Here is a 12,762-nt window from a genome sequence, read left to right as displayed (position 1 = left end):
CTCTTAGCGACACGGCCATTGGCTAGAACTGTACTGCTTGTGTGAGGGTGATTGACTCCGTTCAGGGCTTATCTTCACTGCTCTCACGGCGGGATTTTATACAGTTCCCATATACGTCTTAGCTGACGTAATGTTGAGTTACCGCCTCGAGAGGGAACGTCTCCGGTTACTATCGTAACCTCGGTTCCCTGAGAGGCGGGAACGAGACATTACGTTAGCCGCCGTGGTCGCTGTTTGATCAGCTGTGCTAGCGTTCAGTCGTGATTCTGACGTAATTTCGCGCCCATGCATTTATACTGCACGCTTACCCGCCAGTATTTGCATGCTTCGCGTCAATTGGCCAGCTGTCCCCAGCTGGCGTTAGCCAATAAGATTTCAGTGAAAGTGGAGAAGGGAAGAGTTCCCATATATACGTCTTAGCTGACGTAATGTCTCGTTCCCGCCTCTCAGGGAACCGAGGTTACGATAGTAACCGGAGACGTTTTCCACACATTTTCAGTCGCGAAATCATGCAAATGTGTTTTTGTTTTGAAGGAGAATTTTTTTTTTTTTTTGTTTTTTTGCTGGACTCGGTCGAGACCAACTAGAAGACTTGGCGAGTCCAATGGCCAAGTCCGAGACAAGTCCGAGTGCAAATGCAACGAGTCCGAGACAAGTCCGAGACGACAGAAAAATGTCTCGAGTCCGGACTCGAGTCCAAGACCGGACTCGAGTACTACAGCCCTATTTCTCATTATCATAGCCTTTTGAGATTCAATTTAGAAAATCTATAGATAAATATCATAAGAGCGGAGACTGGATTACTCGTCTATGATTATTTGTAGAGTGAATCAATCCCTGTTACTGATTCGTCAAAAACATGCCTGATTCTTTGCAACTTTAGAACAGGTTCCACATGCTCAAAATGATAAAGCAATCGTGTGTTCTCTGCTCCGACATACATTGTGTCACTTGTGATCAGTGTTGTGGGTAACGCGTTACAAAGTAACGCGTTAGAGTACTCTAATTACTTTTTTCCTGAAATGTGTAACTTAACGCGTTAGTTTCGTGCGTAAGTAATCAGTAACTTCGTTATTTTTTTAAAAAAGTAATCCGTTATTTTAAGGAAAGGAAAATCCCGACTGCAGCCTGCTTTTTGTCAGACAGTATGCCTAGGTCTACTGTGCCATCTGCGGATGTACAGTATCAGCGGAGCCGAAGCTCTGTGATCGTAAAGTCAATGGCTGTGATGCGTCTGTGCCCTGCGCCTGACCCTGTGTGTGTGTTTTTTTTTTTTTCGAACTCCCGGCAAGATGGCAGAGAGGACAGCGTTTGGTTTATGGAAGTACGCACATTATTTTCAATTTGTCAACGAAAAAGAAATCGACTGTCGGACAAACGTTTCGAAAATCTGCTTCTGCTATGTTTTAATCACTACTTTGAAGAGTAAATATAAGAGGACTGTGTTACAGCGAATTTAGGCTCGTGACTGTGAGTGACACTTTAATAATAATTAGTTCGGCTATTAAGCGATTTGTCATTTGCCTGTGTGGCAGTGAAGGTTTTAATTCGGTTTGTTATCATTTTTGTTTGACAGGCAGCTGTTAATTTCTGTTAGATCATTGGCTGGCTGGTTGTTCATCATTTTTAAATGGATTTAAATCTGCAAGCCTGTTTAAGGTTGTGTTTACAAGTAAGCATACTTGTACTTTGATAACTGCATTATGTAAAGTTAAAGAAAAATCAGGAGTTATCTTGTGGTGCTCATAATATACAGTAGCCTAGGCTACCCGGGCTGGGTAACGTTAGGTGCGAATTTTGATTAATAATATGTTCTGTGATAATAAATAAATAAAACGCCATGTGGAATAGCCTATTGCTGACTGTCTTTCCTGTTATTGTTATCCTGCAGTGTTAATTTAGTCGGATGACTGACGTTATTCATTGTCGGGAGTCACGACTTCTAGGTGCATTTAAAGGGGCCGGGGGCTGTGTCTGTCATGTGTGAGCCGCTGCAAACGGCTTTTAATTTTTGGTAACGCATGAGTACTCTAACGCGTTACTTTTATGAATAGGTAACGCTGTATCATAACTGATTACTTTTAATTGATGGTAACGTTGTAACCTAACTAACTACTTTCCAAAGTAACTATACCCAACACTGCTTGTGATGCTGTGTCCTAATAATATTGGATAGACAGGATGTTATGGAAAGTGTTTGAAGGTAGACACAAATGTGCACAATTCTCCATGTTACATGAAATAGAATGAATGAATGTTTTCCTAAAAAACAGTTTTGAAAATCAACAACCACACAATTAAGGGGAAAAGTGTACAGTTTTACCAAAATTATAAAAATAGTAAGCTCTCTCTGAACTATCAAAGTTGAACTCGTTTGGTTGTTTTGTCCATGCTCACTAAAAGTGACCATCCATAGAGTAATATGAATAGTCATTTAACGGAAATACAGTTAAAAAACTAATGGAATGACTTGATGGCAGAATTTAAATTTTGGGGTGTAATGTCACTTTAAAGTATTGTTATACAGCACTGTGTTTCCACATTAGCAGACGGCATTAACATCTGAAGAAATAGCCATTAAAATGTACAAATTTTCGTCATTTTTTGTGATTATCGCTTATTCTATTCGTTGCATGGCAGAGAGAAAGTGAATTAGTGCTGACTGCATCAGGAGCTAGCGGCTAAAGAATAACCAGGAACTGCTCAAAATTCTGTTTGCTCATGCACTAATAGCCTGAAACTGGCTAGGTGGACAAATCCTGCTTCAACTACTGCTGAGCAACAATATAAGTGTGATGTGGCCCATCCAAACAAACACACAAAGACATACACACATATATACCCCTTTTAATGGAAGGGCTGTGTACTATCCTTCCCACTAAATTATCGCTATGGGGTGCAGGTGAACAGGCATAAGAACAAAGAATGGATTTCCCCTCTCTAGGTTTAAAAGCCTTGAAGTTTTTTTCTCTTCCCTTAAAGAGAGAGTGACACACCAAAATACATCGAGACCAGAGAACAGCTGGGAATGTTAATGGAAAAGCTTAAAACACTTAAAACACAGCAGTATGATATTGTAGCAACAGTCAGGCACTATTGGGATTGAACTTAAAGCTCTTTCACCTGGATCATTTGAAATATGTAAGAAAAACCAACTTGACATACAAAATGGCAGCTTGATCTCATACAACCCTTTTGAAGTCAATATGAAACCAAAATTGCCCAATTCATTTTCTTAAAACTTAAGTTATTGTGTGTGATTCATCACTGTATGTTATTCGTCAGAAGAAAAGTCTTTGGAATAGGTAAACAACTTTATTTACTTGCTCCATTTCTAAAATAACTTTTGTTGGTTAACATCACCTAGACCAAGAATGTACAATCCTTATGATAGAGGTTCAGCATTTTGATGTTGAAGTTTTAAAAAAAATGATGTTAACCAATAGCCAAAAGGTTATTTAGGCTATTTTGCAGGTACTATTAACAAATCTTTAAAATATCTTGCCACAAGATAATGCAGTAATTAAGTGCTTGTTAACGTAAAAAGGTAATGGCAATATTAATAAATAACAATACATTTGTTGAAGAACGATTGCTGTTAGATGTTCCTTGGTCAACTCTCCCTTTGACAGCCATCACATCTCTGTAACTGAGTATAGCTGAATTTGCATCACAAGCAGGCCAAATCTCCCATGTCGCTTCAAATTGCCAAATCTCACCCAAAATGTATGACTTCTGGATGCCTTTTTGCAAAAAATTTAGTATCTCAAATAATTTAAAATATTTTCTCAAAGATCCTTTTGCACAAATCACTGCTTCAGTTTGGGGTGGCATGGAGGCGATCAGTCTGTGGCACTGCTGAGGCATTATTGAATCCCATGTTGCTTTGATAGCGGCCTTCAGCTCCTCTGTATTGTTTGCCAGACGTTACTTATCTTCCTCTGCACAATACCCCATCTATTCTCTGGAAGGCTCAGGTCAGGTGAGTTGGCTGGCCAATTGAGCACAGTAATATCATAGTTAGTAAACCACTTGGAAGTGGTTTTGGCACTGTGGACAGGTGCTAAAATCCTGCTGCAAAAGGATATCAGCATCTCCATAAAGCTTGTCAGCAGATGGAAGCATAAAATGCTCCAAAATCTCCTGGCAGATGGCTGCATTGACTTTGGACTTGATAAAACACAATGGACCAACACCAGCAGACATCACGGCACCTCAAATTAACACTGACTTAGGAAACTTCACACTGGACTTTTGATGTTGTGCCTCTCCAGTCTTCCTCCAGACTCCAGACCTTAATTTCCAAATGAAAGGCTAAATTTACTTACATCTGAAAAGAGAACTTTGGACCACTGAGCAACAGTCCAGATCTTTTTCTCCTTACCCCAGGTGAAATGCTTCTGATGTTTTTTTTTTTTTTTTTTTTTTTTCTGGTTCAGGAATGTCATGCTGTCTGGTCTCTGTTTCCCTGGGTGTCCACTAGTGGTCTCATTTCCCCATAGGCACCTCACCGTAGGCACTACAATTCCCACAAAGCCTTCCTTGTCCCTGCATCACAGTAATTGCACTCCTGTTAATTGCACCAGGTGCCTTAACGTATTAGTCATTATCCTCCTTATATTTACCAGTCTTTTCCTGTTTGTCTTCATGGAGTCCTTTCCTTCTGTTACCCAGTTTTCTCGTCTTCCGAGTTCCTTGTCTTCAGAGTTCCTGTTCCCGTTCCTGTTCCCTTTCTGTTCCTTCTTTGTTTGTTTGTTTGGATTGATTTCTGGTTTTGACCCGGCTTGTTTGATTCTGATTTGGATTACCCTTAATAAACCACACTGCAATTCTGCTCCAATTTCCACCTTGCTCCTCTCTGGATTCCTGCCCTGTTGGTTCAGCCCTGGGGACTGAACATTAGGTCCTTCCTGGACTTGTGTTTTGTTGTTGTTTTGTTTTTGTTTTTGCTCCTCTTCTCTCTGTTTCCCTCTATGGACCTGGCCCTCCGTCCCTCCCCCTGATCCTCCGCCGGTCCACCTCCCTCCTGGGCTCCTTGTTTTTGTGTTTGCACTTCCTGTCTCTGTTTTCCCCATCTTACCTGATCCTCTTGTCTCTGTTTCCCCATTTTTACCTGGCCCTCCGTCCCTCGCCCTGGTCCTCCGCTGCTCCACCTCCTTCCTGGTCTCTGTGTTCCTTGGTCTCTTCTTGGTTTCGGGTGGAGCAACTGGTAGCTGCTCCATGGAGGAGGGGGTAATGTCACGCTGTCTGGTCCCTATTTCCATGGGTGGTCTCACTTCCCCATAGGCACCTCACCGTAGGCAGTACAATTCCCACAAAGCCTTGTCCCTGCATCACAGTAATTGCACTCCTGTTAATTGCACCAGGTGCCTTCACTTATTAGTCATTATCCTCCCTATATTTACCAGTCTTTTCCTGTTTGTCTTCATGGAGTCCTTTCCTTCCATTACCCAGCTTTCTCGTCTTCCGAGTTTCTCGTCTTCAGTGTTCCTGTTTCTGTTCTGTGGCGAGTGGGGCGGGGCCGAGAGGCGTGGGAACGAGGAGTGAGGCCAGGTGTAGTGATTGGAGATGAACTGCACCTGCACCCCACCGCCGGTATCGTGTCCCACGTAGGAGATGGAAGGATATAAAACTGGAGCGACTATAGTGAAGGACGAGAGAGGACCAGGCCTGGGATATTATTTTATGTTTTGCTTTTTATTTATGCGCACCAGTCGTCCGTGAGGGGCTGGTGCGCTGTTTTGTGTTTATTTTTGTCATTAAAGTTCATTTTGATTGTGCGCCGGTTCCTGCCTCCTTCTTCCTGATGAGTATGGAGTTTTAATATCGTTACATGTTCCCTTTACTGTTCCCTTTCCTGTTCCTTCTTTGTTTGGATTGATTTCTGGTTTTGACCCTGGCTTGTTTGATTCTAATTTGGATTACCCTTAATAAACCACACTGCGATTGGATCTCTAGTCTCCTATATTTCCCTGGGTCTCTCCGATTTCTGGTTTTGACCCCGGCTTGTTTGATTCTAATTTGGATAACCCTTAATAAACCACACTGCAATTGGGTCACTAGTCTCCAGTATTTCCCTGTGTCTCTGATCATCACAAGGAGTGGCTTGGTTCTAGGAATGTGACAGCTGTGGCCCTTTTCCTGAAGACATTTGAGCGTGATGACTCTTGATGTGCTGACTTCAGTCCACTCCTTGTGAAGCTCTCCCAAGTTCTTGAATATGTTTTTTTCCTTACAATTTTCTTAAGGCTGTGGTCATCCCTGTTGCTTGTGCCACTTTTCCTACAATTTTTCCTTCCAGTCATCTTTCTATGAATATATTTTGATACAGCACTCTGTGAACAGCCAGCCCTTTCAGAAATGACCTTCTGTGGCTAACCCTCCTTGTGGACGGTGTTGATGATTATCTTCTGGATAACTGTCAAGTCAGTAGTCTTTCCCATAATTGTGGTTGCGTGTTCTAAACTATGCCAAGCTGTACCCAGTATTTATACTCAAAATTAATCAAGCTAATAATAAACAAACTAGATCTGGAATATTTTAATTTTCCAAGTTACTGATTTTTTTTCCACCCAAGCTATAGGTTGTAACCATCAGTATTAAAACATACAAAAAAACCTCTTGAAATATTTCAGTTTGTGTGCAATGAATCTAGAATATGAGAAAGTTTGCTTTTTTAATTAAATGACAAAAAATAAAGACCTTCTTCATGATATTGAATGTTTTAGATGCACCTGTAAGTGAGTTTTTGAGTTTTAGAGTCAACTTTAGAGACTCATCTGGAGGAACTGTGTAGTACCATTCTGCCTATGCATTGCTTTAGTAACAAACTGATAAAAAGTTTAATGTAACTGCAATTGCTTTTTGTTATCAGTGCATCTAAGTCTATTTCCCTTTCAGGAACTTGAGCTGCATGGAAACGTTTTGAGACGCAATGTCTCATTCCCCCGGGGAATCATGGTTACATACGTAACCTAGGGACGTTTATCATACACTGTATTCTCTCAGCTACCTCTCCTGATAATTGTTAGAAACATTTCTTTGGTGGAAAATACATTTACTACAATTTTAATTCTTGATGTTGTGGCCTTAGTCCACAGGAGAACTCTCGAGGTTAAATAAACACTGCATTGGTCTGGATCTAGCATTGTTTTATGACCCAACACCAGGAATAGATATCTCAAATCTCCAGTCTACTTTGGTGCACCTCAGAAAAAAAACCTGGATTAGAATATATGAGTTACTGTAGGTATGGACCTCGATTTTCTAGTCGTAATTTGCTAACAACTTCATGTTAATGGTCTAGGTTATTAAAGACTATGAATGCTTCAAAGCTCTTTTAACGCTAAAGACTTAATTGCCTTGTTTGGCACCCAATTCTCTAGATAAATTATGAAAATCAATTATCAACACCGGCACTACAATAAAATGAAAGCCAAATGTAATTTGTATTGATTTTTAGTGTTAGCCTGCGGACGACACGGCAGACTACCTCAATCTGGAAAACGATTTAGATATCTGAATCAGTCCTTAAAAAGGTACATTTGACTCCACCGGATAGCTTGATATATGCTCTTCTCCATCATTGGATCTTCATTGGATGAATAACTGCTGTCATGATCTATACGAAATATATACAAACTCTCTTTTAAATGAAATTCACTTTGCCTCCTACTTTCTGTGGGTGGAAACGTTAATTGCTTTAAGCAAACAGCACTGAGTTTTGAGAATAAAGTGCCTTCTATAATAAGAATAATTTACAGACCTTTATTGAAAGGAGGCATGTTTGCACTGAAGGAAATCATAATAACTTTATTTAAATATGCAGCAGCATTATTACAGTGCATTTAGCACCTGGTTAAACTGTATTGTTAATGTCTTGTGAATAAGACACAGTTTTTTTAGCTAACTGAAAAATTCTAAACTGGCCATATGTTTAGAGAATTTAACCTACCCAAGACAAAACTTTTCCACCTAAGCCGTACAACGCATCAGCAATGGTGGTCATAACCTGTATGTCCAACAATGGCATCTTTCTCCTAACCATATTGGCACAAGTTTGCTGTAAACCCAGGAAGCCTGTAGAGCGGATTCAGCTCATAATGGATATTCCTAGGCCCAATTTATCAAAGGTTCCGGGTTTGCTTTATCACAGACAGAGACAATGTAAATGCATCCAAAGCTCCTATGGGAGATAAGAGGGAGCTGAACGCCACATTGTTTATTGGGAGTTGTGTTCAACATAAATCATCCAGCTGCAAAGACGGAGATGGTAACTTACCTTTCACTTTGTTTTTCGTTGCCGCCTCTGAGATCATGAAATGGAGAGGAGAGATGGAGGAACAGGGATGAATGGGAAAAAAAGAGAGAGAAACAGAGTGATTAAACAAGCCTTAAAGCAAGAAATCCTCAGCATGTACTCCTAGATGTCTTCCAATAGAAAAGTGACAGTTTGCCCCAAAAAAGAAAGCCATCATAGACACCATCAACAAATGGAAGCTGAGGCTTTCAAGCTTCTAGGCCAGAGTTGTCAAACTCAGTTCCTGGAAGGCCGGAGCCCTGCAGAGTTTAGATGCAACCCTAATTAAACACACCTGATCCAACTAATTAAGTCCTTCAGGCTTACTTTAAAACTACATGCTTTGGGTGTTGGAGCAGGGTTGGAGCAAAACTCTGCAGGTCTTCGGTCCTCCAGGAACTGAGTTTGACACTATTATTCTTGGCCGATGTAAAAGCACCATAAAGTATCTTAAAAGTAGTATATGTGACTTATCAACTTGATTCCAATTCTTACAGTAAATGATTAAAGTAGTTTTCCCCCTAAAAATGTTGACTTCTATACTAATTTTCATATAGTCATGTTTATAAGAGTTCATGAGAGAAGCAGAGTTTTTAATTTTGTGAAATGTTACTTTTGTTTCAGATCTTTTCAACAAATCTGAATGATTTGTTCATGAATCTGTCTGATCAGATTATTTCATTCAACTGATTAAGCCTCCATTGAGTCTCATTGAATAAAAAGTCAGGTTTGCTACTGCTAACAGCTCACTGGATGGGAAGAAATCAGTGATTATGGAAATTTTCTCAACATAAAGCCATAGTGCGTTTTGTAATATATGAGTTTGAGCTTTGAACCTTGAACCCAGTTGCCATTCACTGTAACTGCAGGGAAAAGGGCGACTAGAACTTTGTGTTCCACAGAGTCCTACAAACATCACAAGAAAGAATAATGAGTTTTAGGTAAAACTCTCTCATTAATGCCTAGTAAGTTAACAGATGAAATACTACTACTTGTCTTTGTTCAGAGTTTAAAGTTTGCTCATGTTTGAATGCATAAGCTTAATACTTTCATTATGCCTGACCTTCTGCTTTGCAAGCCACCTGCCATAAACATCGCCTTGATGAGGAGCGAATCGGACATATTTTATAGCATGCGCCATCTGTATAAACTTCTTTATAGACCCAGCTGGATAATAATCATATGCAACCTTTCATTGTCAATATGCATATGGAACATCCATGATGAGGTGAGACAAAGAGCTGAGATGACACTGCAACCATTTTTGTTGCACGATGGAAAATGGCAGTAAAAACTCCCATAAATGCATTTGCGGTGCTCGAGTTCAAATGTAATACATTCAAAGCGATGAATAATTTACAGGGAACACTTTATCTGACAACTTTTCTGACTTTGACAGCACATAGGGTGAAAAGTTCACAATATTTGGATGTGTGAAGTCTGAAACAGAAGATAGCACAAATATGCACTGTAAATAGATTCTGCGTAATCTGAAGAATGTTTAACAGTTGTTTAGTAAAGACAACAATGGGAAGACTGTCTAAGCGAGTCAAACTCAACTTTGCCTTTATAAAATATGCACATTTAGAATAATTTTTATTTCTCACAAGTTCCTCTTCCACATTAAAATCTGAAACAATTTAGTAAAGGTCTCCAATTAACCTCCATTTAATCTCATGTCTAGCAGAAACAATTGAGATTTTACAAGATCACATTTGTGATATTTATCTGTACACAATGATCTTAGCAACATCAGATTAAATTGAGGGCAAACATTACACTGGTTTTTGCAATAACCCTTAAGCCCCTTGAAGCCACTGAAATTATTTTCCTATTTATTAAAATATGTTATGTGACATTAGAGGGAGTGTACTTGAGTCCTCTCATGTATTTGTATGAAAGCAATTTTAAGATACTGAGTGGACATACAATACAGAGTGTCCATGATATAAAAGTGGAAAAATCATTGTTAAATACGTTCTAAGAAATTAACTAAATTAATTTACTTGTGTTCATATTGGTTTAATGTGGTTTTCAAAAGAAACTTCTAAAAAGTATCATGTTGATATGATCATGAAATTAATTCAATGCACGCAGACTGAAGTAGCTGAATGTTTTGGTTCTTTTAATTGTGAAGATTTTAGCTCACATTTGACAAAAATTAAAAAATAAATAAGAAATTCACTATCTCAACAAATTAGAATATGTTGACATGCCAATCAGCTAATCAACTCAAAACACCTGCAAAGGTTTCCTGAGTTTTCAAAATGGTCTCTCAGTTTGGTTCACTAGACTACACAAACATGGGGAAGACCCATCTGACAGTTGTCCAGAAGACAATCATTGACACCCTTCACGAGGAGGGTCAGCCACAAACATCCGTCGCCAAAGAAGCTGGCTGTTCACAGAGTGCTGTATCCAAGCATGTTAACAGAAAGTTGAGTGGAAGGAAAAAGTGTGGAAGAATAAGAAGCACAACAAACCAATAGAACGCATCATTTTGAGGATTGTCAAGCAAATTAGATTCAAGAATTTGAGTGAACTTTACGAGGAATGGACTGAGACTGGGGTCAAGGCACATAGATGTGTCAAGGAATCTATGTGTCAATGGCTACAGTTGTCATTCCTCTTGTTAAGTGACTCCTGAACCACAGACAACATAAGAGGTGTCTTACCTGGGCAAAGGAGAAGAAGAACTGGACTGTTGCCCAGTGGTCCAAAGTCCCCCTTTTAGATGAGGGCAAGTTTTGTATTTCATTTGGAAACCAAGGTCCTAGAGTCTGGAGGAAGGGTGGAGAAGCTCATAGCCCAAGTTGCTTGGAGTGAAGTGTTGATTTCCACAGTCTGTGATAATTTGGGGTGCAATGTCATCTGCTGGTTTTGGTCACTGCACACTGCAAGAAATGTTGGAGCACCTCATGCTTCTTTCTCCTGAACAGCTTTTTGAAGATATTGATTTTATTTTCCAGCAGGATTTGGCACCTGCCCACACTGCCAAAAGTGGGTTAAATGACCATGGTGTTGGCTTGACTGGCCAGCAAACTCACCAAACCTGAACCCGTAGAGAATATAAGGGGTATTGTCAAGAGGAAGATGAGAAACAAGAGACCAAACAATGCAGATGAGCTGAAGACCACTGTAAAAGAAACCTTGCCTTCCAGACCACCTCAGCAGTGTCACAAACTGATCACCTCCATGCCACGCTGAATTAAGGCAGTAAATAAAGCAAAATGAGCTCCTACCAAGTATTGAGTACATCTACAGTAAATGAACATACTTTACAGAAGGCCAACAATTCACTAAAAATATAAGCCAAAATCATCACAATTAAAAGAACCAAAGTCTTAAACTACTTCAGTCTGTGTGCATTGAATTTATTTAATACATGAGTTTCACATTTTGAGTTGAATTACTGAAATTAACTTTTCCACAACATTCTAATTTATTGAGATGCACCTGTGTGTGTGAGTGTGTGCTAAACTAGTACAAAAACAAAAATCTGTTCTAAACAAATGTTTTTATAAATAATTACCTAAATATTTACCAAAATATTGATGCTATGTGAAAATAAATTATACAATAATAATAGGCAGCACAGAATAAGAGAAGAACCATTCACATTAAGTGAAACTAATTTGTTTTACATTGTCTTATTAAGAAATAAACATAATGCATTGGGTGTTGCACTCTTCTTTTGTTGTACAGTACAATTTTAATGATACTCCATTATCATATCAGGTTTGGATCAAAAACCTTATATTGCCACCAGCTGCAAGACTCAGGCATAAAAGCCCATATTCCTCAAACTGCTGTGAATTGGCACGTCTGTCTAGAGTTTAACGAAGAAGTCAGTGTTTTTCAGACTCGTTAATCTCTCTCTCTCTTCTGTCCTAGCCAACCACCCCTGACCCCCCTGCCTACATGGAAGTTATTAATCTCTGACTCTGTGCACAGTGTCGGAATCTAATAATGTTGACAAAAGTCAGACTCCATGATAAGATTCTCCTTGCTGTAAGCGGAGAATGTTTGCCAAATCCTGAAAGGAATACCAACTAGAGAGTAACTGCTTTTAATCAAACTCTATTTGCTCGTCTTTCACTCCATTTTTTGCTTGTTTATGGGAATTAGTGCAACTGGCAAATAAAAAGAACTCCAAAAATGACATTCCAATAAAGAGGACAAATAGTACATCTTACAAAGACATATTTAGAGGCTGTATGCGAAGATTAATTATTAATACTCTGACTCTTCACTTCAATCAAAGGAACATAAATTAGCAAATTACAGTTTATTGGACTTTTGCACTCGGAAGTTGACCCATCCACATGAGGCATTACAGGGATAATGTTTTTCTCCATTGAAAATGCAGGTTTACACAGCACAGCACAATGATAAAAAATGTGCATTTGGATACATAATGGTTGCAAAATTATATTGCATTGCTTTTCACTGCAGTTTAAAAG

At 39.3% G+C, this 12,762-nt stretch overlaps 1 protein-coding gene across 5 annotated transcripts in view; it reads right to left on the bottom strand.

Annotated features, from left to right (window-relative positions):
- The window catches only part of LOC113058745 (cell adhesion molecule 2-like), a 239,526-nt gene that overhangs the window by 80,629 nt on the left and 146,135 nt on the right, over nt 1-12,762 (bottom strand). For all 5 annotated transcript variants that reach the window (XM_026226928.1, XM_026226931.1, XM_026226929.1 and 2 more), the window contains exon 2: nt 8,282-8,308. In XM_026226928.1, the coding sequence (XP_026082713.1) occupies nt 8,282-8,308 (27 nt within the window). The remainder of the gene's footprint in view (nt 1-8,281; nt 8,309-12,762) is intronic.

The sequence above is a fragment of the Carassius auratus genome, chromosome 40 (assembly GCF_003368295.1).
Source record: "Carassius auratus strain Wakin chromosome 40, ASM336829v1, whole genome shotgun sequence".
NCBI lineage: Eukaryota > Metazoa > Chordata > Actinopteri > Cypriniformes > Cyprinidae > Carassius > Carassius auratus.
Note: the sequence above shows the minus strand (reverse complement) of the source record. Positions and strands in the feature narration are given on the sequence as shown.